This window comes from Lagopus muta, chromosome 1 (genome assembly GCF_023343835.1).
Source record: "Lagopus muta isolate bLagMut1 chromosome 1, bLagMut1 primary, whole genome shotgun sequence".
Classification (NCBI taxonomy): Eukaryota; Metazoa; Chordata; class Aves; order Galliformes; family Phasianidae; genus Lagopus; species Lagopus muta.
The window spans coordinates 176,859,004-176,885,170 of record NC_064433.1 but is presented as its reverse complement, the minus strand read 5'-3'; the positions used below and the strand labels follow the sequence as shown (position 1 = coordinate 176,885,170).

Genomic DNA, 26,167 nt, shown 5'->3' with positions numbered 1-26,167 from the left:
GCCAAAGGAAAGATCTCCACCCCAAACTTAAGCTCTATGGCAGCAGCAGGCAGAGGAGATTGCTGGATGCTGGTTTTCCAACAGGCAGATGTGAACCTCCCAGAGCTCAGTTTGAGGGCAAAGCACAGGAGCTGCCCCTCATCTGCAGCCTGCCTGGGCAATTCATAGCATGTACACAGAGCTACACACAAAACAACCCCAAAACTCCCATAAAACTGTCGTAAGATGATATTAATTAACATAAACTGCTATGCATAGCAGCAAGACTGCAATTTTTATAAGAATATTGAAAGACAAACTAATTAAAAGAATGTGTGTCTTGCCATCCATTAAACTCTCCTGAAAGCACAGAAACATACTTCAGATCTTCTGCAACAAAGCTTCCTCAAACTTCACTTTGCTGAAACTTTATTTTATGAAAAAAAGTTTTACTTTCATAAAACTTCACTTTATGAAGACCAATTCCACTACAGGTTAGTAAGTAAAATTCTGAAATACAGTTTTTGAATTTACATGCATGTTTGGTACGAAGACACACAGCCTATCAAATACAGTCTGTGGTACTAGAAGAAATACTTAAAATATCTGAAAAGCAACATTATCTCGTGTAAATACTAAATCATTCTGCACTGTGAAATTAAATTACTCCCTCTAACATAATACATTTGAACAAACTTGTAAGTTTGGGGGTTTTTTTAATTAACACTTCACATATGCTTTCTGCCACGCCACAGAACAGATGACAATAATACCACACAGTAACAAGTAGAAAATGCGCATGATGTTGGGCATCATATTTAAAGTCAGATCTGAATGTCTGTTGCCCAGAAAGGCCATTAACTTCACTCTAGTAAGAGTATACCTCCAAACCTAGCTTGACTCACTTGCTAGCAATTTCACTAGTTCTGTCACAAGTACATACCCAAACAATAACCCCATCTAACAAAATAAAATACCTCTCTTGTTGAGAGCCTCTGAGAATAGCTTGGCACTCACCCCAGTTAGCTTTATTACCAGAAATAAACTTTATGAAAGATCGCTATACATAAAATAGACTCTCAGCTGCTCAAACAGAAGATCAATGGGACTTGAGATAAGAGATTAACTTGGCAATCAGACACCCAGTAGTGACATCGTTTTAGTGATTTTCTTTTTAAACTGCTCTCATAAAACACAGACGCTACAGAAGGGCCACACACCATTTGAACAGTAATCTTTTATGCATAATTCATAAAACTCAGATGCCATAAGAAAATGCAACTTATTCCTCCAAATGGAATGTCCCCTACAACAAAAGCTAAAGCCATAATGTTTGAAGGGATTTCACACTTGTGCCTGGACTGCCCATGGAATAAATGAACTGCTTCATTGGAGTAGTTAGGTTACAAAGCATCTGAAAGAAAGAAGAGTTCAAATGTGGCTTAGGAAAAAATGGACATGTGGTACACCAGCTCCAAGGCAGAAAAGTCAACTGACAAAGCAGAACAAACTGCACCACTTAAAATGTTTTCTCTGTTCTGAAATTCTGAGCAGAGAATCAGCTAGCTCATCACAGACTTCATTTGATTGTTCATTCCTCTATGAAAACCTGAAATATCAGGCAATCCACAAACTCGCATACTCTGCAATGTCACTGACACCCACAGAAAAAATAGTTTTAAAAGACTAAAGATCTCAACTGCACAGAGTAAATTACAAAATCAACCCTGTTACATTAACTTGTTGCCAGACTGAATGTATATTTATAGGACTTTTGTCTCCACTCCTAAAACAGTTACTGAAACCAAAGGGAAGTGCCAAGAAGCATTTAGTAGCATTCCTAAATCAGCTAGTTTTAACCTGTGTAAAGCAGGAAGAAGAGGCAGAGTTTGCTGTGGTGCTCATAGATGATAAAATTCTGTGGTGAGAATATGTCAAAATCAGTTTTACCAAATAAGTTGTTTAAAGAAAGCCTTCATTAATAAAGGAGGTAACAGACGTCTTCCTTGATTTTCCTAATATGTTCAGAGTAAATCCCCAAAACATAAACTGCAACTCCAAATGGAAAGGTAGCAGTGAATAGGACAGTGACAGGATTAAAAGAAATGACATTACGAACACACAGTAACCAGGTCTACTTGGGCTTTTCAACTTGTAAGTACCATTGCAGTGGGAAAACAGCAGAAAATCCACGAGGAGCTGAAGTAGCAGCTGCCCCACCCCAAAATAAAATAAAATTAAAAAACAAAAAACAAAAAACAAATGATAGCTAACAATAATAATAATATAGTTAAAAAAAAAAAGTAGTTTAAAAGTAAAAAAACCCAACAAAATATATTCTGAACCAACAAAAGCAAGCACCAGGAAGAACCAACTGGATTTCATCTATTTTATCCTGCCCAAATGAGCCAACTGGTGGAAAAAAGCTGTAGAGCAGGGACAGGATGATAGGAATAGGACCCACAGCTGCAGATTTGTGCTGTCAGCAGTAAGGGACTAGCTGAGCTGAGCACCCCTTTCCTCCCCACTTTACCACCACCTGCAATGACAGATGAGTGATGCACAGTTAACACACCACATCTACAGCAGCACAAAGGCCAAGATCGAGCTTCCTGGGGCAAACGAGAGTAGCCACGCAAATAAACCCTCTGAGAGTGAGCCGAGAAAGAGGAAACCAGTCACTAGGGGCCACAGGAAGATGATCTTGTGGCATGTGAAGTATGCAGACTTTGGCCAAAGGGAAAAGGAAAGCCTCTACTAATAGCCAAAGAGGTAAGCTTGCTGGAGTTTAGGATGCAAAACATGCTTTCTTTTGTTTCTCTGTGAAGCAGGAATCAGGAGGGAGAAAGAAAAGTAACCGCATCAAGCGAAGTGAAGATCTGCAAACCATTTATCTAGAGGTAACATATTTTCTCCAGGCTCTTGTCTGAAAGGCACCAGTTGGATCTTCATTCCTACAGTAGCTGCATGAACAAACCCAAGACCTCCCATTTAATTCCACACACCAAATAGTGAAGACTAGCCATGCAGCTTGCCATTACTATTACCCAGCAGCAGAACTAGAGGATGATATATACTTAGTTTTGGCAGGTCATACTTCTGGCAAGTGCTCTTTGGTAGGCAGGGGTCCCTTTCTCCCCTGACTCTTCCCTACACTCGCTCCTGGCCCTAGTCCCCTGTGCTTGCCTTGCTGTCAGGATATGCCAAATGACCTGTGGTTGTCCAGGGCAGAATTGCTTAGAAAAAGAAACCAAAGGCTTAGGAAGGAGAAGTCAGGTTGTTCCTATGTAGACAGACAGTCTATTACTAGGTGTTCTGTTTTCAGAAAGGCAGTAAACCCCTGAGAAGGAATAAAGACCAAAAAGCACTTCTGAAAGATGCCCTTCTGATATCCATTTATTTGTACATCACCACAGTAATAAAAGAAATAGGTGTAACACATGGAAAGGTATAACTTCTTCCTTTCCAGTGAGGCCTCCACGTCTACACATCTCATGTGATGTCTAAACTGATGCAACTGCCTTGGACACCATACACAGAACAGGGAACACACACATCTCTCCTCTGGATCTTGCCTCCTCACTTTACAACCCATTGAAACCCTAGCTGTATTGTAGAAGATAATACTGGGAGCCATTAATTTGTAATATTGAAGTTATTAAGCAACCAAGCTGGAGTACTGTTGTATTACATATCTGGCAAAGTAGATTCTCTTTCAAAAGAGAAATTGGAGACCTTTAAAATGCAGCCTGGTTAATACAGAGCACTAAAAAAAACAACTTGTTTTAAAGTTTTTTTACAGTGTTAACCTTGTATTTGGAGTTGTTTCAGGATGTCTAAGATTCCCCAAACCATTTTAAAATGCGCTAGCTTAGGCCTTCATCGGCCACTTCTCAGAAAAAAGGAAGCAGCTTAAACATTCTCACTTACCATCTGGTTTTTAAAATTCAGTATGTTTCCAGGGTAATAAGGTTTACAGGAAAAGACAGTACCTTTATTGGAACAAGAGATTTAGCTGAAGGCAGAGGTGATCTATGTATGTGAAGGGGAATAGTACACAAGGTTCTGTCAAAATTGTCAAAATATAGAAGCCAAGAGAGGCACTCAAACTCTTATCCCACCATGCAAGACAGCAACAGTTAGGCAAGGATCCAAGAGTAAAACTCCTCTTTGAAACAGAAATAAGACCCGTAAATGCAAAGCAAACACAATTAGTTATCTATTTAACCATTACTACCAACATTTACTTCATAGAACCACAGAATGGTCTGGGTTAAGAGGAGATCTTAATGCACATCCAACCCCCTGCAGTGGGCAAGAGCTGGCACTCACCAAATCAGGATGCACAGAGCCCCCATCCAACCTGGTCTTGAATACCTCTGGGGATGGGGCATCCACAGCTTCTCTAGGCAGCCTGTGCCTCACTGCCCTCACAGTGAAGAGTTTCTTCCTTATATTTAAGTCTACCCTTACAACCTTACCTACCTTTACAACTTATGCCTTGTCCTATCGCCATACTACCTGAAGAATCCATCCCCATCTTTCCCATAGGTCCCCTTCAAATACTACAGGGCCATAGTAATATCTCCCCGGAGCCTTATTTTCTCTAGGCAAAGTAACAGTTCAGCCTTAAAGTGAAAGCCTTAAATTTCATTGAAGATGAATATCAAGAATTCTATTTATTTGTATTTCCCTCCATTGCTCAGATGAGATCCACATCACATTCCCATGCAGTTCTAGGTAACATGAAGCATCTGAATATCTTCTCTAGCTTGAGTGTGAACATCAGGAAGCAGACAAACAAATTTGTAGATTTTAACAGAGAAGCAGTTGACAGGATCCCTGGTGTTCTTCAAACAAGTCTTGACAAGCCTTGCACATTGTAAAAAAAAAAATAGGCTTTGGGTATGGAGCTATACAATTAGGATATATCCTACTGTACATATCAGTGAGCCCAAAAACACAGCTTCAAATGCTTTCCTTATTCTCTATCAGGTCTGCAGTAGTTGGACCCATTCTGTGTCCATCTACCCATATTCTGGAAGAATTCAGACAAAGTCCATCTGACTGTGTTTGTGTGCAGACCGCCTCTTCCTCCTGGGAATCAGCCACCTAGCTGCCAGGATTCATAGAATCACAGAATCACAAGGTTGGAAAGGACCTACAAGTTCATCTATTCCAACCCTAATCCTATCACCATTGCTACCACAAGCACTAAACCATATCTTGTACCTCCTCATCCAGCCACCCCTTGAACACTGCCAGGGACGGCGACTCCACCACCTCCCTGGGCAGCCATTCCAGTGCCTGACCATTCTCTGAGAGAAAAAGTTCTTCCTTATTTCTAATCTAAACCTCCTCTGGTGCAACTTGTGGCCATTTCCTCAGTTTGTTGCTGGGGATAAGAGGCCAAACCCTTCCTCATCACAACCTCCCTTCAGGAAGTTGTACAGTGCAATGAGGTCTCCCTTGAGCCTCCTCTTTTCCAGACTAAAAAATCCCAGCTCCCTCAGCCACTTCTCTTAAAGACTTGTGCTCCAGACCCCTCACCAGTTTTGTTGCCATTCTCTGGACACATTCCAGAACAATTCCTGTTCTTTTGGCGAGAACGAAGACAAACTCAGCCCTTCAGCTATGCGAAAGCACTATATTCTAACAGAAACAGAAGAGTCCAAGAAATTGAAGGTATTTACAGTTGAAAAGAACTTGGCTCACACAGTTCTTCAAAATCAGTGACAGGAAACATGCAATTCATATTTTAAGACTGGCCCATGATTTTGCATCTACTGCCAGAAGCTCTGTCCCCCAGAGATGAAGACTTTGAAAAGAGATGCTGGAATTCGATTTGGAACAAGCTTACAGCCTGTCTCTTCTGATCAAGGCAGCTTTTATTGAAGCTCAAGAGGAAGGGAAAACAAAACCAGAAAACGCCATGCTAATCTTTATCCTTCCAGAGGTTTACTACCTGAAGTTATTCATAAATTAGCAGGTAGCCAGATCCTCTGTTCTCTGTGTTCCCTTCTCAAACGAGAGGTCACTTTCATAGGATCCATAAAGGTCTACACTGTGGAACAGCAGGAACCATGTTCAAACCCCAGCTCTAACCACAAGCTCTTCCCATGCTTGCAGCATTACCTTTCCTTAATGCCCTGTTATTTTCCTACCAAGTACACAGTGTTCCACTATTAGAACATTACTCAGTTCTAAAGCCAGCTTTTTCCTTCTCCAGTTTATTTTCTTCCTCTTATCTCCCTTTCATTTTTCATTCTCAGCAGTTCATTCATTAGTCTTTCTCATGTCAGTTTGGCACATTATTCAACATACCATCAAGTTCCATCTTCAAAATGCATCCATTCCTAAAAAATATTTTTAACCAATGCTAGAGAAGATATCAAGCATATCAAACCCTACAAAAGGACACGAATGCAGAAGGCAGTAAAATATGCAGTTTTCCTCTTCACACCCACATTCAGGACCTGACCCTGTCAACACGCTACTGACAAGTCATGAAAATGTCATGGAACAGAAGTACCTAACACAAATAGAACTGGCACAGGTGTCTGTCAGGAGCTGGGCACTGCATTTCAGGGAATGGAAAAGATGAAGTACTTCACACTTATGAGATAAAGGGCCAGGTAGCTTCAGAGCCAGCAGATGAGAAAACAAGCAGGAAACACAAAAGAGAGTACTCTGTATTTCTAAAAAATACTCTAAATTTCAGACTACTCTGTAAATTAAATAACTACATCTTCACATACAGACCCAGGTTGACTACATTCCTTTTCTTAACAGGCCAAAAAGTATTTTCTCTACTGTGGTGAAAAAACACATTCTCCTTTTCAATAGCTTCCCATCCACTCTTCTCCCTTACCCATAAGCCTGACTCAATCTCAGCACCTGTAGAAAGCCACTATCAATGGCTAAGAGCCATATTTGAAAGCTTTAAGCATTTTTAACCACTATGTGACTTACTGCTGAGCTCACATTATTTGTGAGCCTCAGGCAGGGGGTGGAGAAGACACAAAGCAGGCAAAAGATCAGAGAAGAAAGAGCAGAAGTCTGGGAAGGACACAGAAAGGGGTGAGGAGGATGGACACAGACCTGGGAGTCACAAAGGTGTAACAGGCCTACAGTTGTATTAGCATATGGGAAGAGATGACACTTTCTAACCAAGATAATTTTAATACTCTTCCTAAAACTTGAGCACAAATACTTCACAATAACTATGGAGCAAATGTTGTTTGTGAAAGGGGTGGATAAAGGGAAGTGTGGTCTCAAGCAGCTAGTGGCACTTGGAGGAGAGCGAAGAGCTGCCCCTTTCCCCAAGCACAACCACTGCAATGCATTGGGCAATGTATTTACAGCTGGTAGCCGTGGTGAGCTGCATGCTGTGCTCAGTGCAGCCTGCCTGCAAATCAGTGCAAGCACAGAACACAAGTGCACAAGTAGGGCTGGGCAAGAGTTAACTCAGAGTTAGCTTCTCTGTGAATACGCAGGGTGCTATCTGCTCCCTACTTGTGTATTTTGGAAGGATAGTAAAATCTACGTAAGCACACACACTGGCAAGCAAAAAGTTTCTGAAAACCTCAGTTGTAACTCCATTTTAGAAATAAAATTACATTCCCTGGAAAAAAGCACGAACTAAGCACTGTTCTTCTAAACAAATACCCATTTCTATCCAAATTGCACAAACCCAAAAAGCTGAAATGTTCTTGCTAAGGTAGCTGTAAAAAAAGGTTTAGGAAAATAACCAAAATTTCCACGTCCTGGGGAGATCCCACTTGTGCACAGAGGTGACATGCTATTTTTAGGACCATGACATGAGCTGCTTTACTTCTTGCACACTTTGATCAAATTTTTTGCGTTAAACATTTGTTGCTCACATCCAGCACAACTGCTGTTCCAAACACACCAGTCAGTCCCTCAAGGTTTGGCTCATCTGAGAAAAACTTCAGTTAAAAATTTCAGCACGGATCTACGTAATCTTTGATTTGCGTTTGGTAGGAAGAAAATCACCTCTCTTTAATCTCTAGCTTCATGCCTCTATTATGACCTATTCTAAACTTATCTCCTGGCATAGCAAATGGCATTTCACTAAATGCAGAGATAGATATTGGACACCTTGTTTCCACTTTGAGCTCCCTCTGGAAGGTAACACTTACCCCAGCAGTATGATATTAAATCTAGAGTAAGTTTTCTATTTCCACTCCCTGTTTTCCCTCCTCGCACCCCTTTCTCTCCACCTACCCAGGGAGCACAGAGGCCCATGCCTCTCACTCACAGCCCATTGCGACAGCTGAGCACAGGAGGGTGCAGTGCTGCACAGATGGAAGAAGGACAGGGAGCGCAGCGAGCCTGCCAGCAAATGCAAAATCCATTTTAGATCATGCTGTTTTGTGAAAGAAACTCACAGGAACAACAACAAATCAAACAAACAAACAACAAAAAAAACAAAGTAAAGCATGTAGTCAGAGAAAGCTGTTCCCTCCAATATGCAATATAACTGCCTAGCAAAGAATTACACATACTACCACTAGTTCCAAGACATTTTTATTCAGAAATTTCAGACTTAGTAAATGATTGCTCAGACAGTTAATCACTAAATTTCACTTTTAGATAAGAAAAGTAGATTTTTATCGTCTTTAAAGGACAACATATGCTGCTGTTACAGATTGCTTAAATTTTGAAAGAAAGGATAGAAACACTTACCACAGTGGGATTACCACTGCTGATCAACTGGCTGACTTCATGAAAGATGCTTTTGCAGTCGATTGATTTGTCTAATGATCCCCGTTTCACTATGACCGCTACTGCCAGCAGAATCTGCTCCCGAACATACTTTTGAAGGCTGTAAACAACATTGTTAACAATATTTGCAAATAACTTTGGAAATCAATGATCAATTATATTTTAGATGCACTTTTTCAAACCTTTTGTGTGAATGCATAAAGGCAAACTAACAACTCTATGGAATTCAACCGAGCAATAAGAAACTGAAAGAAAAGTTACTACTGTAATGGTCTTCTGCCAATACCCTTACAAACAAAATGAAAACCAAGACTGCAGGCTGAATCCTATACATTTGGCAGCACTTTCCTGTACTTACTTCGGCCTTTGTAAGACATAGGTTAGAAGGAATGTGCGCAGTGATTCGATGCTAGTTTTTTCCAATAGAATCCATTCCCTTACAACTGCTTCCATTATCGCTGTAGCAGCTTGAAAAAGAACATAGTCCACTTTACTAGTTTCTGTGGGGAAAAACAAAAGTAATTGAGTGTCAGGAGTATCTATTTACCTTGCATCTATTTCTAACAAAAACAATGGACTCTTAATATTACATAATTATTAAATGAAATTTTGTTACGATGAAAATGAAGATTTACACCTCAAAAGAGGCAAAAATAAATAACTCAGTTATCAAATTGCCCGGTGCTATCAGAAACTCAGGGGAACAAAAGCAGGCTACACCAGGAGACTGAGCTAATGATCAAGAATGGGAGTGCTAATATAACTGTAGAAAAAATACATGTGACAGATTTAGTCACAGGATATTAAGATATGATTAAATTGACAGGCATGCCAAAATGAAGACTCCTCTATTATCAAAGAACTTGCCTTTGGAACCAACAGTGCATAAATTACATGTATCTTATGAATGGCAACAAGAAGCAAACTCACTTAAGCTCTAAGGGAGCGTTTGTGTTTTATTACAGAAGCAAAACTTTCACAGACTGGTGTTTTTAAGATTTTCTACATTCAAACTTCCACAATTATTTTCAGGTAGTCAAAATGTAACTTCCTTACTGAAGTGTAGAAATCATTAACCCTTACTATCTGAATATCTGACTGCTTTGCATATAGGTGGGCTAAAGGAACTAGAGGATGATGTTACCAAAAAAAATGACTGTTTAGGAGGCTACAAAGAGAAACCCCAGCATTTGAATGTGATTTATATGATGATAGAAAGCAACTACAATTTTTTTGATCCTTCACTTTTGACAATTTTAATTTCATAGAATCATAGAATGGCTTGGGTCAGAAGGGACCTCAAGGATCATGAAGCTCCAACCCCCCTGTCACATGCAGTGCCAACCTTCTAATCTAATACTAGACCAGGCTGCCTGGGCCCCATCAAACCTGGCCTTGAATACCTCCAGCAACAGCACATCCACAACCTCTCTGGGCAGCCTGTGCCAGCCTCATCACTCTATTGGTAATTTAGAAATAACTATGTAGAGGGACCTTGATAAACTCAAAAGGTGGGCCCATGTGAACCTAATGAGGTTCAACAAAGCAAAGTGCAAGATTTTGCACTTGGGTTGAGGCAATCCCAGGTATGTATACAGACTGGGAGAACAACTCCTTTAGAGTAGCTCTGCTGAGAAGGACTTGGGGGTCCTGGTTGATGAAAAACCTAGCCATGAGCCAGCAGTGTGCACTTGCAGCCTCAAAGGCCAGTTGTATCCTGGGTTCCAACAGAAGAGGGGTGGCCAGCAAAGGGTCCCCTCCCTTAGTGAGGCCCCAGCTGCAGTACTGTGTTCAGGTCTGGGTCCCCCAACAGAGGAAAGATGTGGAGCTTTTGGGAAGGGTCCAGAGAAGGACCACAAAGATGATCAGAGCGCTAGAGCACCTCTTCTATGAAGACAGGCTGAAGGAGTTGGGCTTGTTCAGCCTGGAGAAGAAAAGGCTGTGGGGGCATTTCATTGCAGACTTCCAAAATTTACAGAAAGATTATAAACATGAGAAAAATAAACTTTTTACATGAGTAGATAGTGATAGGAAAAGGGAAAATGGTTTTAAAAGGAAGGGAAATTTAGAGTAGATATTGAGAAAGTTTACCATGGAAAGGCTGCCTGGAAAGGTTGAGGATGCCCCATCCCTGGAGGTGTTTAAGGTCAGGTTGTGGGGCCCTAAGCAATCTGATCTAGTACTTGACCTAGTGGTTGGCAACCTGCCTGCGGCAAGGGGGTTGGAACTTGATGATCCTTGAAGTCCCTTCCAACCCAAGCCATTCTATGACCCTATGATCTCAGTAGCCAGTTCAAAACATTCTGAGTCTACAGAAAACATACAAAGAGCATTCAGAAAAAGCGTAGTTACGGGGCGGCAAAAACATAAAATAAAAAACAAATTAAAATTCCAGAACTAAACATGGAGTTGGAGCTACAGCGGGCAACATGCCAGGACTAGAAAAAACTGGATTTGCTGAAGAAAGCCTCAGTCATGGGATGACAGGCTTTAAAAACTTTCTTACACTGATTATATACACACAAGCAAACAATACACATTCCTTTATATGCAAGTTCTATATCCCAGATAAAAGCATTCCAGCAATTGGATGCTAAGTAATTTAATCAGGCTCCAAACCCAAACCCTCCATGATTTAAACATGCTAAAATCAAAATAAACCTCCTTTAAAATCTACTAAGCTTAATTTGGAAAACAACAAAACCACTTAATTGAAAGATTAATGTGCATGTCTAACAATAAATATAAACCTGCACAGGAATTTTAATTTTGGCTTTTTTTGTTGTTGTTAACTTCTGCATCTTTAGTTTCTCAAACTGCCCAAAGCACATACAAGAAGAAAACTCTTGTAAAAGAAAAAAAACAACAGAAGAAGATGGAATTTCTCCTTTGCGTCAAGTACCACAGATGCACAACTGCAATCATTAACAGCACAGACCTCCAGCACCGTGTAAACTTATAACCAGTCAGTGCACTGTTATTCTCTACATGAAGTTACTAAAGAAAGACAGGACGTGCTTTGCCAATACATTTAACAGCTATAAGCTTACACCAGAAGAACGTAGAGCCTCCTGCTTCCTGGGTTCAACTACAGGTTTCTAAATAAACTGTACGGCAGTGGCTGTTCTCCTTTCCCTTACGCTATCCATCTCTGTCGCTTTCCCTGCAGGGCTCATACACGCTTCTTTCCATGAATGCCATCAACATCCTTATCACTCTCCACCTCCATTCCAATTCCTGCCTTGACCACTCCTTCCTGTTCCTTTTTTAAAGCCAGCACCTCTGGTTCCTACTCATCCTTACCTGCTCAGTCCCCTTCAATCAGCAATTCTTTCTGTCTGCACTGTATGAACACTTACTCAAAAAGCAAAAAATCTGGGGGAAAGTTCTTCAGTTCTGGGTCTCAGTAACTCAGCTGCCCACTGGAGAAAACTGAAAGGAAAAACCTGCCCCACCTAAAACCACTGCTTTCTCAATGGTGATAGCACATGATCAGTTTAAAGATGTAATGTTTCTGGGCATCCAAAAGGTGTTCATAACAAGAGCACATTCCTTTCAATCATTTATATTTCAGAAGAACAACTAAGAAAAATAACTATCACTGCAGACATTTTTCATTATTAATGCTACATGGTACTTCTCTGAGGACAAGATGCAGCAATATATCCCTTAGCACACATAATATTGGTACATGTATTCCATAAATTTCCGTTACTTCTGATTAGTTACAAGTACATCTCTTAATAGCCACTGAAACGTTCTTCAAACAAAGTTATTTACACATGTTCCGCTGCCTATGTAAAATTATTTAAAATCAATGTAAGGAAGAAAAAAACCCAAACTCTTCTGACTCAAGGCACAAGTGTGGTTACAGCCTTCAGGACCAGACAAAGTCCTACTGTAATGCACAAAAACCTTAAGAAACGTATTTGTAGAAAAATGTTTGCTTTGGAGGAGGGCATAGGAAAGGAACCACACCCTGCTCTATATATTACAGAATAATTTGACAGCAGAGTAGATGGACTGCATTAGCAACACTACAGTATTCATGAATCATACTTCTCTAATGCAGTAAAATTGAAAGCAACTGTTAAGAACATCACAGAATGAAGTAGAAAAATAATCTTTTCAGACTTCAACATTTCTCTGTTTATGACAGCAAATTCTTTGAAATGGGAAGTTGCTTTCTGATTTTTAGGCATGGTTTTTTAATTTTTAATTTTTTAATTTTTTTTTTTAATTTTTAATTTTTTAATTTTTTTGTGTGTGCATTTCCACACATACCAGCTTTCATCACCAGGTCTCAGATCCAGCTTTCCCTGAAACTTCCCTCCACTCCCCCCAGCACCATAAATCTGACCAGTGCTGCAGCGCTAAGCAGGAATACATGCTCACTGCACCCGGATTTTTTGAACTATTTAGCTGCCAAACTAAATAATAATTCTCTATAGGGCCTGTAAGAATAGATTTATTTTTAAATACTTGAAACATAACCAAATTTGCACCATTTCCATAGAAACCTATGATTTTTTTTTTATTAAAAGAGTGACACCTACATACTTCTTTCCAGTCTCTGTGCATATAATCCCACAAAATTTTTTTACCAGTACTCTATTGCCTCTATCAGGCAGACAGAAACTTTTCTTTAACCATTTTTTTTTAAATAGTTGTGCTGTTAACAGCAACTGACATGTGCAATCCAAAATAGTTTATTGTTATGTACAGCACCAGTACAAAATCTGGCAGAAGGACACAAACTGTGTCACTGGTTGATACAGTGGGAAGCATCAAGCAACCACAGTACAGGCAGTTCTGCAAATTCCACGCATTAGCTAGCATTACAATACAAGATATAATAGAGACAAGTTTAATCTGTTAAACTTATCAGTTCAGGAACTTCGCCGAATGAAGCTGCACCTCACCAACCACAAGGGCACCAGAAACAAAACCAATGGCAGCAAGGGGCTTCATCCTCCCCATCACAACTCTATTTAAAGCAGTCCTGGCAGTTCTGCAGGCATTTAAGCTGTAGTTTCAAGCAGATTTTGCACCAAACCTAATATGAAAAGAAGCAGCCTTGCCTCCTTGCAACTTCTAACTGCCGCCTCCTATTCTTCTGCCTTATTTGGGTACAGACATTGACAAGCTGAACCTGAAACAGGTCTCTGTTCACGTGCTCGCCCTGAAATGCTATGACTACTGTACTGAAACAAGTAGATGAAGTGTGAAATTTGGGAAAACAAAAACAAAAAAGAACCCATGCAAACAAGAAATATCCTTCATCAAAATCAAACCTGATGTCTGTATTCCCAGCTGCAGAACATAGTTCTAGTTACAAAAACTGCTCAATTTATTAAAACTTACCCAAGATGTGTTTGCAAACAGCAAATGGTGATTTTGATTTTCTAAATGATAAGAATATGTGCTCGGCATGTTGGCGTTGTTCATTATTGACCATGGAAGGTGGTGCCTGAAAGAGAAAGAAACAACTTTATTCATACTAAAAACCAGTTACACTACAACCAAACTGTAGATGCACGAGCAATAGCACAAACTTTAAAGTATCTGCCTTGTTAAGTATCAAAACCTTGGTAAAACTGCTTCTTCTGTTCCACTGTATTCACATTGCGTGCATGTAAGTGTGGCTATCAAGACATCAGGCAGAGAGTGAGTAATTCTAATTATTGTCTTCCTAATGATGCTTCTGAAAGAAAGCCACCCCTTATTTTGCCCCCAAACCAAAACAGCACTGTGCACCACTAAGGTTGCCAAACAAGTTCACAGTCACAAAATACTATTTTTGCTCTAGGTCTACATTTGTTTTAAAAGATATGCTCATACCGTAAATTCAGAGGATAAATAATTCTTGCCTATGGCTGTTATAAAATAGCGTATTAGCAGTAACATACCACCCTCTAGTGTTTAACGTTAAAGTTGACACTCTAAAGATGCCATGAGGCCCAGATTGCAGAGAGGGGTACATGTTTGGGATGGTGGCACCACCGCTCCGCATGACATATGGGGCACTTGGCTGCTCAGTGCCTCCTGCCTCTCACCACATGGAAGCCAGCTCCATTTTGTTTCCCAAACTGAGTCACCTCCAAATAGAGCATGAAACCGAACAGCCACCTGGATCATCACAAGGTGGGCCATGGTGTGGGGAGCACAGCTCACACAGACAGCTTATTGCATGGAGGGCTGCAACAGCCCAAAGGCAGAGCAACCCACAGAGAACACCAGCCATTCACAAACCCAGGCTGTTCTTCCTCGGGCTGCATTAAAAGAGGAGTGGCCAGCACAGAGGTGGAGTGATTGTCCCTCTCTACTCAGCTCTTGTGAGGCCCCGTCTGCAGTACTGCATCCAGGCCTAGGGCCCCAGCACAAGAAAGACACAAAGCTCTTGGAACGGGTCCAGAGGAGGCCCCTAAGATGATCAGAGGGCTGGAGCACCTCTCCTGTGAGGAAAGGCTGAGGGAGCTGGGCTTGTTTAGCTGGGACAAGAGAAGGCTCTGGGGAGACCTCATCGTGGTCTTCCAGTACTTTCTGGGAGCATATAAACAGGAGGGGGAACAGCTGTTTACAAGGGTGGACAGTGATAGGACAAGGGGGAATGGTCTTAAGCTGAGACAGGAAGGTTTAGCTTAGATATTAGGAGGAAGCTTTTCACTCAGAGGGTGGTGATGCAGTGGAACAGGTTGCCCAAGGAGGCTGTGGATGCCCCATCCCTGGAGGCATTCAAGGCCAAGCTGGGTGTGGCTCTGGGCAGCCTGGTCTGGTGGTTGGTGACCGTGCACATAACAGGAGGTTGAAATTAGATGATCATTGTGGTCCTTTTCAACCCATTCTATGATCCTATGATTCCCTTTTGCCATTAATATTCCCCAGCACCTGCTATTTGGGATTTATCTGACAAGTGCACAGCAAAAAATGCTCACATGGGGAAGCAACACCACAAGGCAGTGTGAGCTGCAGCCTTCAAGAAAGGAGCATGCACACATGTGAAGACGAAGGTCTTGCATAAAGCCTGGTCAAGGTGATACAGTATGTTGCTGTACCTCAGCTGGGCTTCTGAACTGCCCATGTGAATGTTGTCCCTGGCCATCCCAGCACTATATGTGAGCTGCCCTGCTGACTTGTACAGCTGCTCTTGAAACAAGAGCACGAAGACCCGGGCATAAAGACGGCGGTATTTAACTTCAGAGAAACGTTTTTCAGTTAATAAAGCACCTGTAATTAATTAATTAAACCTGATTTAACTAATTCCATCCTTCACAAGACACCTCAGCCTCACCACCTCTGGAGATGCGAACGTGGCACCTGCCCACATCCTCTTTGAGGTCAGCAGCAGCACCCACCCACAGGTATCAAAGCTGTTCCACGGGAAACACTTCTTTATACCCACAATAACTAAAAAATAACTCCATTTCACATTATTTCAACTCTTCTTGTTCTCTGAAATCCAATTACAGAAGACCTCTAGCACTTTGAGAAGGCACAAGTATTGTATTCCTATACAAATTTTAAAAATAGTAATAATTTAGTTCTACATTATGAATATAGACTCTCAAAACCATGCAGAAGACAGGAGTGCTCGGCAGTCACCAGAGGGAGCCTACGGCTCACAGCCTCCTGCCTTTGCTGTATGCACCAGTGTGTTTTTTTTTTCTTTGCTGTATGCATCTGCACTAAGAATATGCTCAAGCCCAGTTAATTTAGGGCTGTCAAAGAAAATCCAGTATGCACATATGAGAGTGGTGAGGTGCTGGAACAGGCTGCCCAGAGAGGTTGTGTCCCTGGAGGTGTTCAAGGCCACATTGGATACAGCCCTGGGCAGCCTGGTCTAGTATTAAATGGGGAGGTTGGTGGCCCTGTATGTGGCAGGGGGCTGGAGATTCATGATCCTTAAGATCCCTTCCAACCCAGGCCATTCTGTGATACATATTCTGCACACTCAGTTTCTCTTTATAAGAGCATTAAGTGAGCTGGCAGCTTTCTCCAGCCTACCCACTGTGCTTGAAAGCACCCTTGCCTCCCCCCAGTGTCAGAATTTTTAAGTATTGTGCACATTTACAGAAATCCTCTACTTTCTCCAGGCAGTTGTGAAAAATCTTGCATGCCATTTGTATACCAGTAAGGAGTGGGGCCTGTCCTCTACAATATCTTTATTGATGACCTGATGAAAAGGGCACTGAGTGCACCCTCAGTAAGCTTGCAGATGACACCAAGTTGGCTGGAAGCGCCGATCTGCCTAGGGGTAGTGAGATCTGGACAGGCTGGATAGCTGGGCTGAAGCCAGTGGAATGAGGTTCAACAAGGCCAAATGCCAGGTCCTCCACTTTGGCCACAACAACCCCAGGCAATGCTTGGGGCAGAGTGGCTGGAAGGCCTGAGGGTATTGATTGATGCTCGGCTGAACATGAGCCAGCAATGTGCCCAGGTGGCCAAGAAGGCCAATGGCATCCTGGCTTGCATCCGAAACAGTGTTGCCAGCAGGAACAGGGCAGTGATTGTCCCCCTGTATTCAGCTCTGGTGAGGCCGCACCTTGAGTACTGTGTCCAGTTTTGGGTCCCTCACTGCAAGAAAGACTTTGAGGCCCTGGAGCGTGTCCAGAGAAGGGCAAAGAAACCAGTGAGGGGTCTGGAGCACAGGGCTTATGAGGAGCGGCTGAAGGAGCTGGGATTGTTCAGTCTGGAGAAGAGGAGGCTCAGGGGAGACCTCATTGCACTCTGCAACTTCCTGAAGGGAGGTTGCAGTGAGCTGGGATCGGCCTCTTCTCTCATGTAACTGGTGATAGGACTAGAGGGAATGGCTTCAAGCTGCACCAGGGGAGATTCAGGCTGGACATTAGGGAATGCTATTTCTCTGAAAGTACTCTTTCCAAAAGAAGAAAATACTACTTCTCAGTGCCCTGAAAGAGTGGTCAGGCAGTGGAATGGGCTGCCCAGGGAGGTGGTGAAGTCACCAACCCTGGAGGTGTTCAAGGAACGTTGTGTGGAGGGACGTGGTTTAGTGAGAGCTATTGGTAATAAGTGTACGGTTGGACTAGGTGATCCTGTGGGTCTTTTCCAACCTTGGTGATTACATGATTCTGTGACTCAACAAGAAGGAAGAGAAGATGGGGGCTTTGCCTTACCTTCTCACTCTTCTTAGAGATCATAAATAATAGCAATGATTCTCAATGGTTTTCAGAGAGGTGGTAGATGTCCCTGAAGACATTCAAGGTCAGTCTGGACGTGGCTCTGAGCAACCTGACTGAGCTGTAGGTGCTCTTGTTCTGTGCAAGGGAGTCTGACTGGATGACTTTTAAAGGCCCCTTCCAATTCAAATGATTCCATCATTTTTTCCACCATCAGCAGCAAGCAGCCCAGTGAAAAACTCCCTTCAGTAAGAGCCCAAATCACCAAGGCAATCCCAGATTTTGGATTTCTTATTGAACACAAATTTTTCATTTCTATCTTAAATTCCATTTTTCTCCTCTTATTCTGGTGGTACACCAATTTAAATGTCGTCATTTTTAACTGGTGCCATGAGAAAGGATAGTGCAATCAGAAAGGGATAAAAGGGCTACACATTTGTTAATACCTTACCTAGGCAGAAACCAATTAAAGCAAGCAAATATTACAAATAATTTCAAGTAATAATTCACTGCATATTGAAAACAGGAGAGTGGTAACTTCAAGAAAAACCAACAGTCCTTTGAAAAAAATATGCACAACGAGGAAACACTGGCTGAAGGTGCACTTGGAAGAAATAAGGGGTTAAAAATGAAGCATGTTTTAAATACAAGTGGTCAGGTGCAGATAGGGAATCCAAAGCCACGTGTTTGTATTCACAGCACACACTTAGTACATGCATTTCCTAAGCATTTCCTAACTCAATAATATACCTTTCAAAAAATATAACTAAGATTCACCACTGACAGAAAATGCCAAGCAATGAAGGCAATGAAGACATGAGAACCAGCTGCAATCTTTGTAAGTCTGAAGTGGGAATATTTGCCGATAGTAGGCTGAAGAAGTCACACCACATTCACGTTTGAGGTCTTGTCAGCTTTTTCAGACCTTCTCCTTACTTCTGAGGACTTGCTGAAGAAAAGAAGAAAAAGGTGCAAACCTCCTTCCCTCTCCAGTTAGGCAGGCAATTTCATGTTGAACAATACAGATAGGAAAAACATCACATTTCTACTTAAGAAAACAATGTCATTTCCAATACGCAAAGATCTTCAGTATCAGAGACTTATGAATCACTTCTAGACAGTGACAGTACCTTACAATTAACACTTCTAAGAGTCAAGTGACAGTGATATTATTGAAAAATCAACAACTGAAGAGATCCTTAAGTATTACTTATCCAATTTGCACTTATTTCTGCATCATATATATTTTTTTTAAAAAAAAAAAAAAAGCAAAAATAAATCACCCATGATTATGTAAAAGCAATTAAGAACGAAATGAACAAAATGTATTCCTTGCAGACGGAAAAATTTGCTAGAGACAAATTCTACTTTTTCACAGATTTCTGCTATGGCACGACAGCACAGAATACAACCAATTGAGCATCCTCCTGCAATTACCCAGAGGGAAATGGGCAAATTCGCACAGCATAAAGAACAATCATGTCCTCCTCCAGATTTCACTGCTTTTTAAGAGAAGACAGGAAAAGTGCACTGGAATGTTTTAAGCTGACACCCACAGTATTTCCACCTACAAAAAATGTCTCCTATGAGCAGCACAGCCTCAACACTAGAAGCATTAAGAAAAAGCAAATATGCCTGAGCAACTTCTCTTGTATTTAAAACAGATCAAATTACTTGTACCTGCTACTACTGATGCCAAGAAGAAACTGTCTTGCCAAAGGCAATGTTTATGTCTGCAAGAAAAGTAAATCACAACCTAGACAAGGGTAGAAATAAGAAACTTGCTATTCAGTGGGACTTCACGAAATTGACCCTGAACTCCCCAAGTGAGCTTTCCTAGGTACAAAGGGGCATCTGCCTTCCCTGCAGTCGAGAGGGAAGATAAAACTGTTCCCTAACTGCAGCCTGCGGGCCATTATCATCTTAGAAAAAGCAATTAAACACATTAGCTGTTCTTCCAAATGGTGTCTAAACTCTGCCAGAGGGATGTCTGGAAGCCTAAAAAAGACAAGAAACTGAATCTGTACCAATATACAAGTATAAGCAAGAGCCACCCAGACAGCAGGGTCACCACTGGGTTGGGACCATGCTGACAGCAACCACTAGGCAAGGCACGGAGTGAAGGAGCCCAGATGGCTCACCAACACCTCCCTGCAAGCAATGGAGCTGAGCTACACAGAGCCATATGCAAAGCAGAGAGATCGTGAGCAATCCTGCAAAGCATGTGCAGGGAAATACCATGTGACAGTGAGTATGAGCAGAATTATACAAGAGCAAGCAATATTTTTGAGTAGTGCACATGTTGCGCTAAGGGAAGCTAAACATATTGTTCCATCCATGTAAACAATCATTATACAGATCTAAGTAATGAAAAGTCTTAACTTACTGTGCACTTCTACTAGGATGCTCAACACTCCCTCCTCTACTACCAGATCCAAAGAAAACCTTTTGTCTCTTAAAAGAAACAAGCAAGACCACCTTAGGAAATTCACTCTTCTATGTAAGCGAATATGCATTTTTACAGAAAAATGAGATTCCAGAATAAGGACATTTATGTTTAATTCTACCAAAGTCATGGCAAGCAACATCCCAACACCACATCATCCTGCCTGCTGTGGAGTCAATCCACAGATTCAGTCTCCAACCCAACAGTTTACAGTTTTTTCCTACCATCACAACACATTCAATAACCATCATCTGCATTACTAAAACAGTTAACAGAGAGCTCAAATACAATAGTCAGGCAGACAGCTGGATGACAGACAGTGCTCCTCTCCCAGCTGCTCACCCCATGGTCCAGGAAACAACACCTAACCACGCAGGGATGCCCGGCCCACCTGTGGAGAGGCTTCCACCAGCCAACAGGTCAGGCTGCACAGAGATGCGTGGCAGCAGCATTCAGTAACCACTCCACAAGTGGATGAGACATTTGTGCTGTGGGCACCAGGCCAGGAAGCAGTTTAGACAACAGGTACTGACAGCAGCTTCATCTGTCCAGTTCAGATCTGTCACTAAACAGAAGTGAAAGCCCTGAACAATAGCTAAGTTACTGCAGAAAAACCTAGCTAGCATAGTAAACAGTGACAAGATCTGGTGTCATTGTGATGAGCTGGAGTCAAAATAGCAGTCCAAGGAGTGGTGACATGAATTCCCCATCAAAGAAAAAGTTCAAGATGCCCTCAGTGGGTAAAGTGATACGCGCTTCTTTTGGGATAGGAAAGGAGTGATCTGGATTTCTTGGAACTCAAAGAGACCATCAGCTCTTCCTGCTACATTATGATGTTGACTAAGCTGAAGCTTGAACTTTAAGAGTCAGGCCAGAGAAGATGACAACACGATAACGCCAGGCCCCATGCCAGTTTGAAGACCATAGAGAACACTGCCAATCTAGGCTGGACTGCCCTACCATACCCACCACACGGTCTGGATTTGGCACCATCTGACTCCCATCAGTGAAAGATGCGACTGCACGAGCAACACTTTCCTATCAACAATGCCATCGTAGCAACTGTGAAACAATGGGTTACCTCCACTGGTGCAGAATTTTACAAGCACAGCAAGCAGATCTTGTTCATCACTGGTGAAAATGCATTGTTAATGGTTGAAAGGCAGTGCTTTGTGGCAGAGAATCTGCTCCATCACATAGTGTTACTGTGCTCACTGTGTCTGTTCTAGTTTCAATGGAAAAAAAAATGGGAGGCATTATTTTCAGATCGACCTACACATGCTCCAGTTACTTCTTTTGCACTTGCTCTTTGGGATAATCATTTACATTACAGCACTAACTCATTTAACAAATTAAAAGATGAAGTTGTTTATGAAAATTGCTAAGAAAGATGCAATAGATGGCTTCTGACCAGATGTGCAATAGAAACAACACAGTGATACTAAAAAAAAATAATGCTGGATGAAAAAAAAATTATTCCCCAAACTGATTATCAGTTGAATTATTTAAACTTCAGAGTGCCCAGTATTTTTCAGTTTATATTTGGAACAAATGCATGACTGCTCAAGGAATTACTTCCTACACATCTGTTCTTCACCACCTTGCTTTCATGCAGACTTAACAATAGGATTTTTTTCTTCTCATCAGATTTAATTTTGTATTTTGCAGCTTAACTACTTAATGCAATCTTCTGCAAGCAGAAGACACATTTTATACATTTACAAATATATAAAAAAAAAAACGCTTTTACAGTGAGGGTAGTGAGGCACTGGAACAGGTTGCCCAGAGATGTGGTTGATGCCTTGGCCCTGGAGACTTTCAAGGCGAGGCTGGATCACACCCTGGGCAAACTGAGAGCTGTGCTGTCCCTGTTCATTCAGAGGAGTTGGACTAGATGGCCTTTAAAGGTCTATTCCAACTCAAAGGATTCCATGATTCTATTCCATGATTGCGGTTGTGATAAGATCTATCCTCAGTTTTGCAATGGTCTATATTTATATACTATATATATATATATATATATAGGCTAATTGATGAGAGAGCCAAAGTAAATGATTGCCATTAATATCAAAATGTCTTCTGAGATCAAGCTTCCTAAGATAAGCAATGAATACTACAGAGATTTTATTTTTCTAGTAACAATTTGAGCCTCAAAGACACAGAACTATAAGTTCTTCCTTGAAATTAGCATCCATTTACCTGCACAACACACCTGACATACATAATTTGTGATAACCAGTCTGCAGAGGAAACAGCCGTTGCTGCATGAGGGCACAGCTCCCAGTGTTCATGCTTGCTTTTCAGCATCAAACAGGAACCCAAGACCTGCTGCTTGAAGAGTGAATAGGACTTGCAAGGAGGCATGGAAAATAAATGGATCTCAACTAGAGGCCCCAAGTCCATTATCCTGGATGGCAGGAAGACTTAGATGGCAGGTTCTTAAACCACCACAGGAACTGGCAGTTAATTTACCTATGGCATGTTGCAGTGCTTCAGCGGAATAGTAGAATATAACCCAACACATCCACAGCCCCTGAAATCACACCTGCACCTTGATGACACTACTTGAAGATTCAAGTAGCTCAACTCTATATTTCAAATTACCATATGTATAAGATAGTATAGACAGGCTTAACTCAAGAATCAGGACTGTGATAATGAATTTGAGGGCAAAATTTTAAGTCAAGAGCCATTGTTGTGATCCTGTCCCACTACACACCAGGTCATAATTACACTGCTGATGGCACTCTTCATTTCCTAATGCTCGCAAGCTGAGATTTACATGATGTATATAGCCTCTTTACTAGGCTAACCATGCATCAAATAATGCCAGCAACTGCCTTCTTAGTGAAGCAGAAGTGTTCTGGAGCATCTGTTTTTTCCCATTGCCCAATTTTCAATCATACTTGTTGAAGCAACAGCTATAACCACCTGTTTTGCAAGGGCAGTGTTAGTTTTCCTCACACACAGCCTTCTACAGCGAGATGGAGCAGGAGATCCCAGAGGTAAGAGCCACTGCTTGAACCTCGAGACAGAACAAGTTTGCAAACTCACATAGAGCCAGAAAAGCCTGTCATGGTTCTACAGTTCTTGGTTACATTATCTGCAAGTAGTCAGCATGGGTTCATCTGCAAAAGCCACTCACAACTCCTACACTGCTCATGCGTTAAAACTTTAGGATGAACACAATTATATCCACACTCAATTATATCCACCTCACACATGTCTGTTTAGAGCTCCTCAAACTGACTAAAAGAGGCTGAAAGCACCACGCAGCTCTCAGTGCCACAGCCCATGCTACAGCAACTACTGACAAACCTACCTGGCCAAGGAGGCCAGTGCTCCTGCCAAGGACAGCAGGCACACAATGCGGGCTGCAAGGCAGAGGCAGCAGCGGTGGCAGGGCACCTACACAATGCTAAAACACCTCTGCCAACACCCAGTTGGACATCACTACTCTGTGAAAGACTTAAACTGAGATAACGACACATTTTTTTTTTGTTGCTCAAAGTTTGCTTCTCATCAAAAAGGCATTTCCTCCCACCGAGTTACAGAGGAAAGGCCTACATGTCAGCCAGCTGCCCAGCTCCAGAACTCAGGTTTTAGCACTTCCTTCTCCACTGCCCTTGCTAACATTTCAAAACCTTTCCACCCCAGTATAGTTAATTTGAAGGAGCTGATTAAAAGTGACATAAATTTTAAAAGTTTCAAAGCACAAGCCAGTTTGATATGGAAAACTCCTCTAGCTTAGTGTATTATCAAAATCACAAGCCTTGAAATACCAAGTGTTTTTACTAAAAGCTTTTAACTGTTATTAATGGAAACTTACAGACAGACAGGTAAAATACACATGAGAAACAACACTCGTATCAGAAATATAACTACAGAAACACGAAATTTAGTGCTACATACACATTAGAACACAGGATGCCATTTATTTTTACTGCATTTTACTAATTTGTTCTGCTCTTGCACGCATAACTTGAACCGTGTGTTACTGAAGTTTGTGTCTCTATTCATCCCCCACCTCACGTACAGACGGGCAGTCATGCAGTACATATTTGCAAAGGATCTTCAAAAAGCACTTCTATGAAAATAAAACTTTTTTCTTTAATATGCAGACATTTTGGGCTTCCGTTTTCTTTAGAAGAGGTAATTTTTATAGACTCCCTTAAAAATAAATGTCCAAGTTCACTCCAAAAAACCAGGGCGAGTTACCTAAACCTCAAACTCTGAACAGTGCCAGGGCTCCACATGCTCACTGAAAAATGACTGCAAGTAAAATGTGCTTATCTTTACATACTTTTTCTTATTGCTGTTAAAGACAATGTTATTGTAATACAACCATCAGAATAGCTCCTGACATTATTATGATTTCTTCAATACTAAAATGTTATATTTCTATATTCTCTGATAAACAATTCACCATCCTGAAGCTAACCCAGCTTCTGTTCTTAATCCCATTTAAGACAACCTCATGCACTAACAGTATTGCAGCTAAGCCTCCCCGATTCCTCAGAAAGCAACATGTTTGGTTTTGGGAAGCTGCGTTTTGTTGTTGTCAACAAGTAGGGCAACCTCTATTCATGTTTTTCTCATCAGAAAAAGAGATATGCACATAATCTGTTAACCTCTTACATTCTCTCAACGATGATACAGGACTTTAGCCATCTAAGAAGCTACCAAAAAAGCACGGTTGATAGAGAAGTCAAACAGAATCAACCTAAGGCCAATGTTATTAGTGAAGTAAGAGTAGAGGCCTGTGACTGAAGAGATGGTAGTGCTCACCTAAGTGTGAATGGCTGTAACCTTAAGGGGGAAAAAAAATAAATGTATGATCAGTGCAGAAAATGGCATAAGCTCTGCGAACATAGGATCAGGGTAAAGTTTTTCAGCCACTGCTTTAACAACACACAAATTCAGCTTTAAGGCACCTAGCATCAAACCAGCACCTGTAGTCAAGTGACACAAAAAGGGAGAACATCTTTTTTCTTTTCCCCCAAGGCTGCAGTCCTGTTGCATCAGAGACAGATCCCATGGATCAGGCCTCCCATTTCAGGACCTCCAGTTACTCTACTACACACACATAAGTACACATACCCTGATACAGAGGACTTCTCATTAAGTCTACCACTGACAAGAGTACTAAATGTAGCTGTAAGATCAGGTGTGTAACACAAGAGGAAACTAACCAAGCTGTAAAATGAGACTAACAGCAGAGAGACAGATCTGCCAGGACCATGTCCTGCTGAGAGAGGTGCCCACGCTGGCCCACTTGTCCCATATCACCAACACACGCAGCCTCTCCCTGTCTCCAGCCAGGCTGCACAACAGTCCGATTTATTCAGTGCTGCCACGTGATAGAAAGACTGCATTTCTGCAGCAATGGATCAGTGCATACCTACCAAGGCCATCATGGGTTGTATTTACATGACTGTTTCTGTTGTAAGGTTAGCATCTATACTGTTTGTGTAACTAACACCATTAACAATAATTATTGTTAATTGCAATATTATTATAAAAGGAGATCATAACAGTTTGAGCACAGGCCAACACACCAGCCTCAGGAGTACTGTCCCAACTGTCAGATCTTCAGACTCTGTATTAATGATGCTGCAACCTGCTGTGGAACTCTGGAAGTCACCTCTGCCCTCCTTCATGTGAAAAATCCCAGCAGCTGAGATATTCACTTGGGATGTGAAAGAGTCAAGCTCCTTCCAAAGCAGCCTGAAAAAAAAACACCAATTCAACGTGCCTCAACCACCCCTCATTGTCTTAAAAGCTACCAAATACCCGTTTCTGAAAAACTCTTCCCACTAAGAGATATCAAAAACATCTACGAAGAATGCTAGTGTTA

General features: G+C 41.5%; 1 protein-coding gene across 1 annotated transcript in view; it reads right to left on the bottom strand.

Annotated features, from left to right (window-relative positions):
• Positions 1-26,167, bottom strand: part of XPO4 (exportin 4) — a 78,298-nt gene that overhangs the window by 43,431 nt on the left and 8,700 nt on the right. Inside the window, exons 2-4 of the mRNA XM_048942782.1 lie at positions 14,092-14,197; positions 9,086-9,227; positions 8,689-8,827 (exon numbers count right to left, since the gene is read on the bottom strand). Coding sequence (XP_048798739.1) covers positions 8,689-8,827; positions 9,086-9,227; positions 14,092-14,197 — 387 coding nt within the window. The remainder of the gene's footprint in view (positions 1-8,688; positions 8,828-9,085; positions 9,228-14,091; positions 14,198-26,167) is intronic.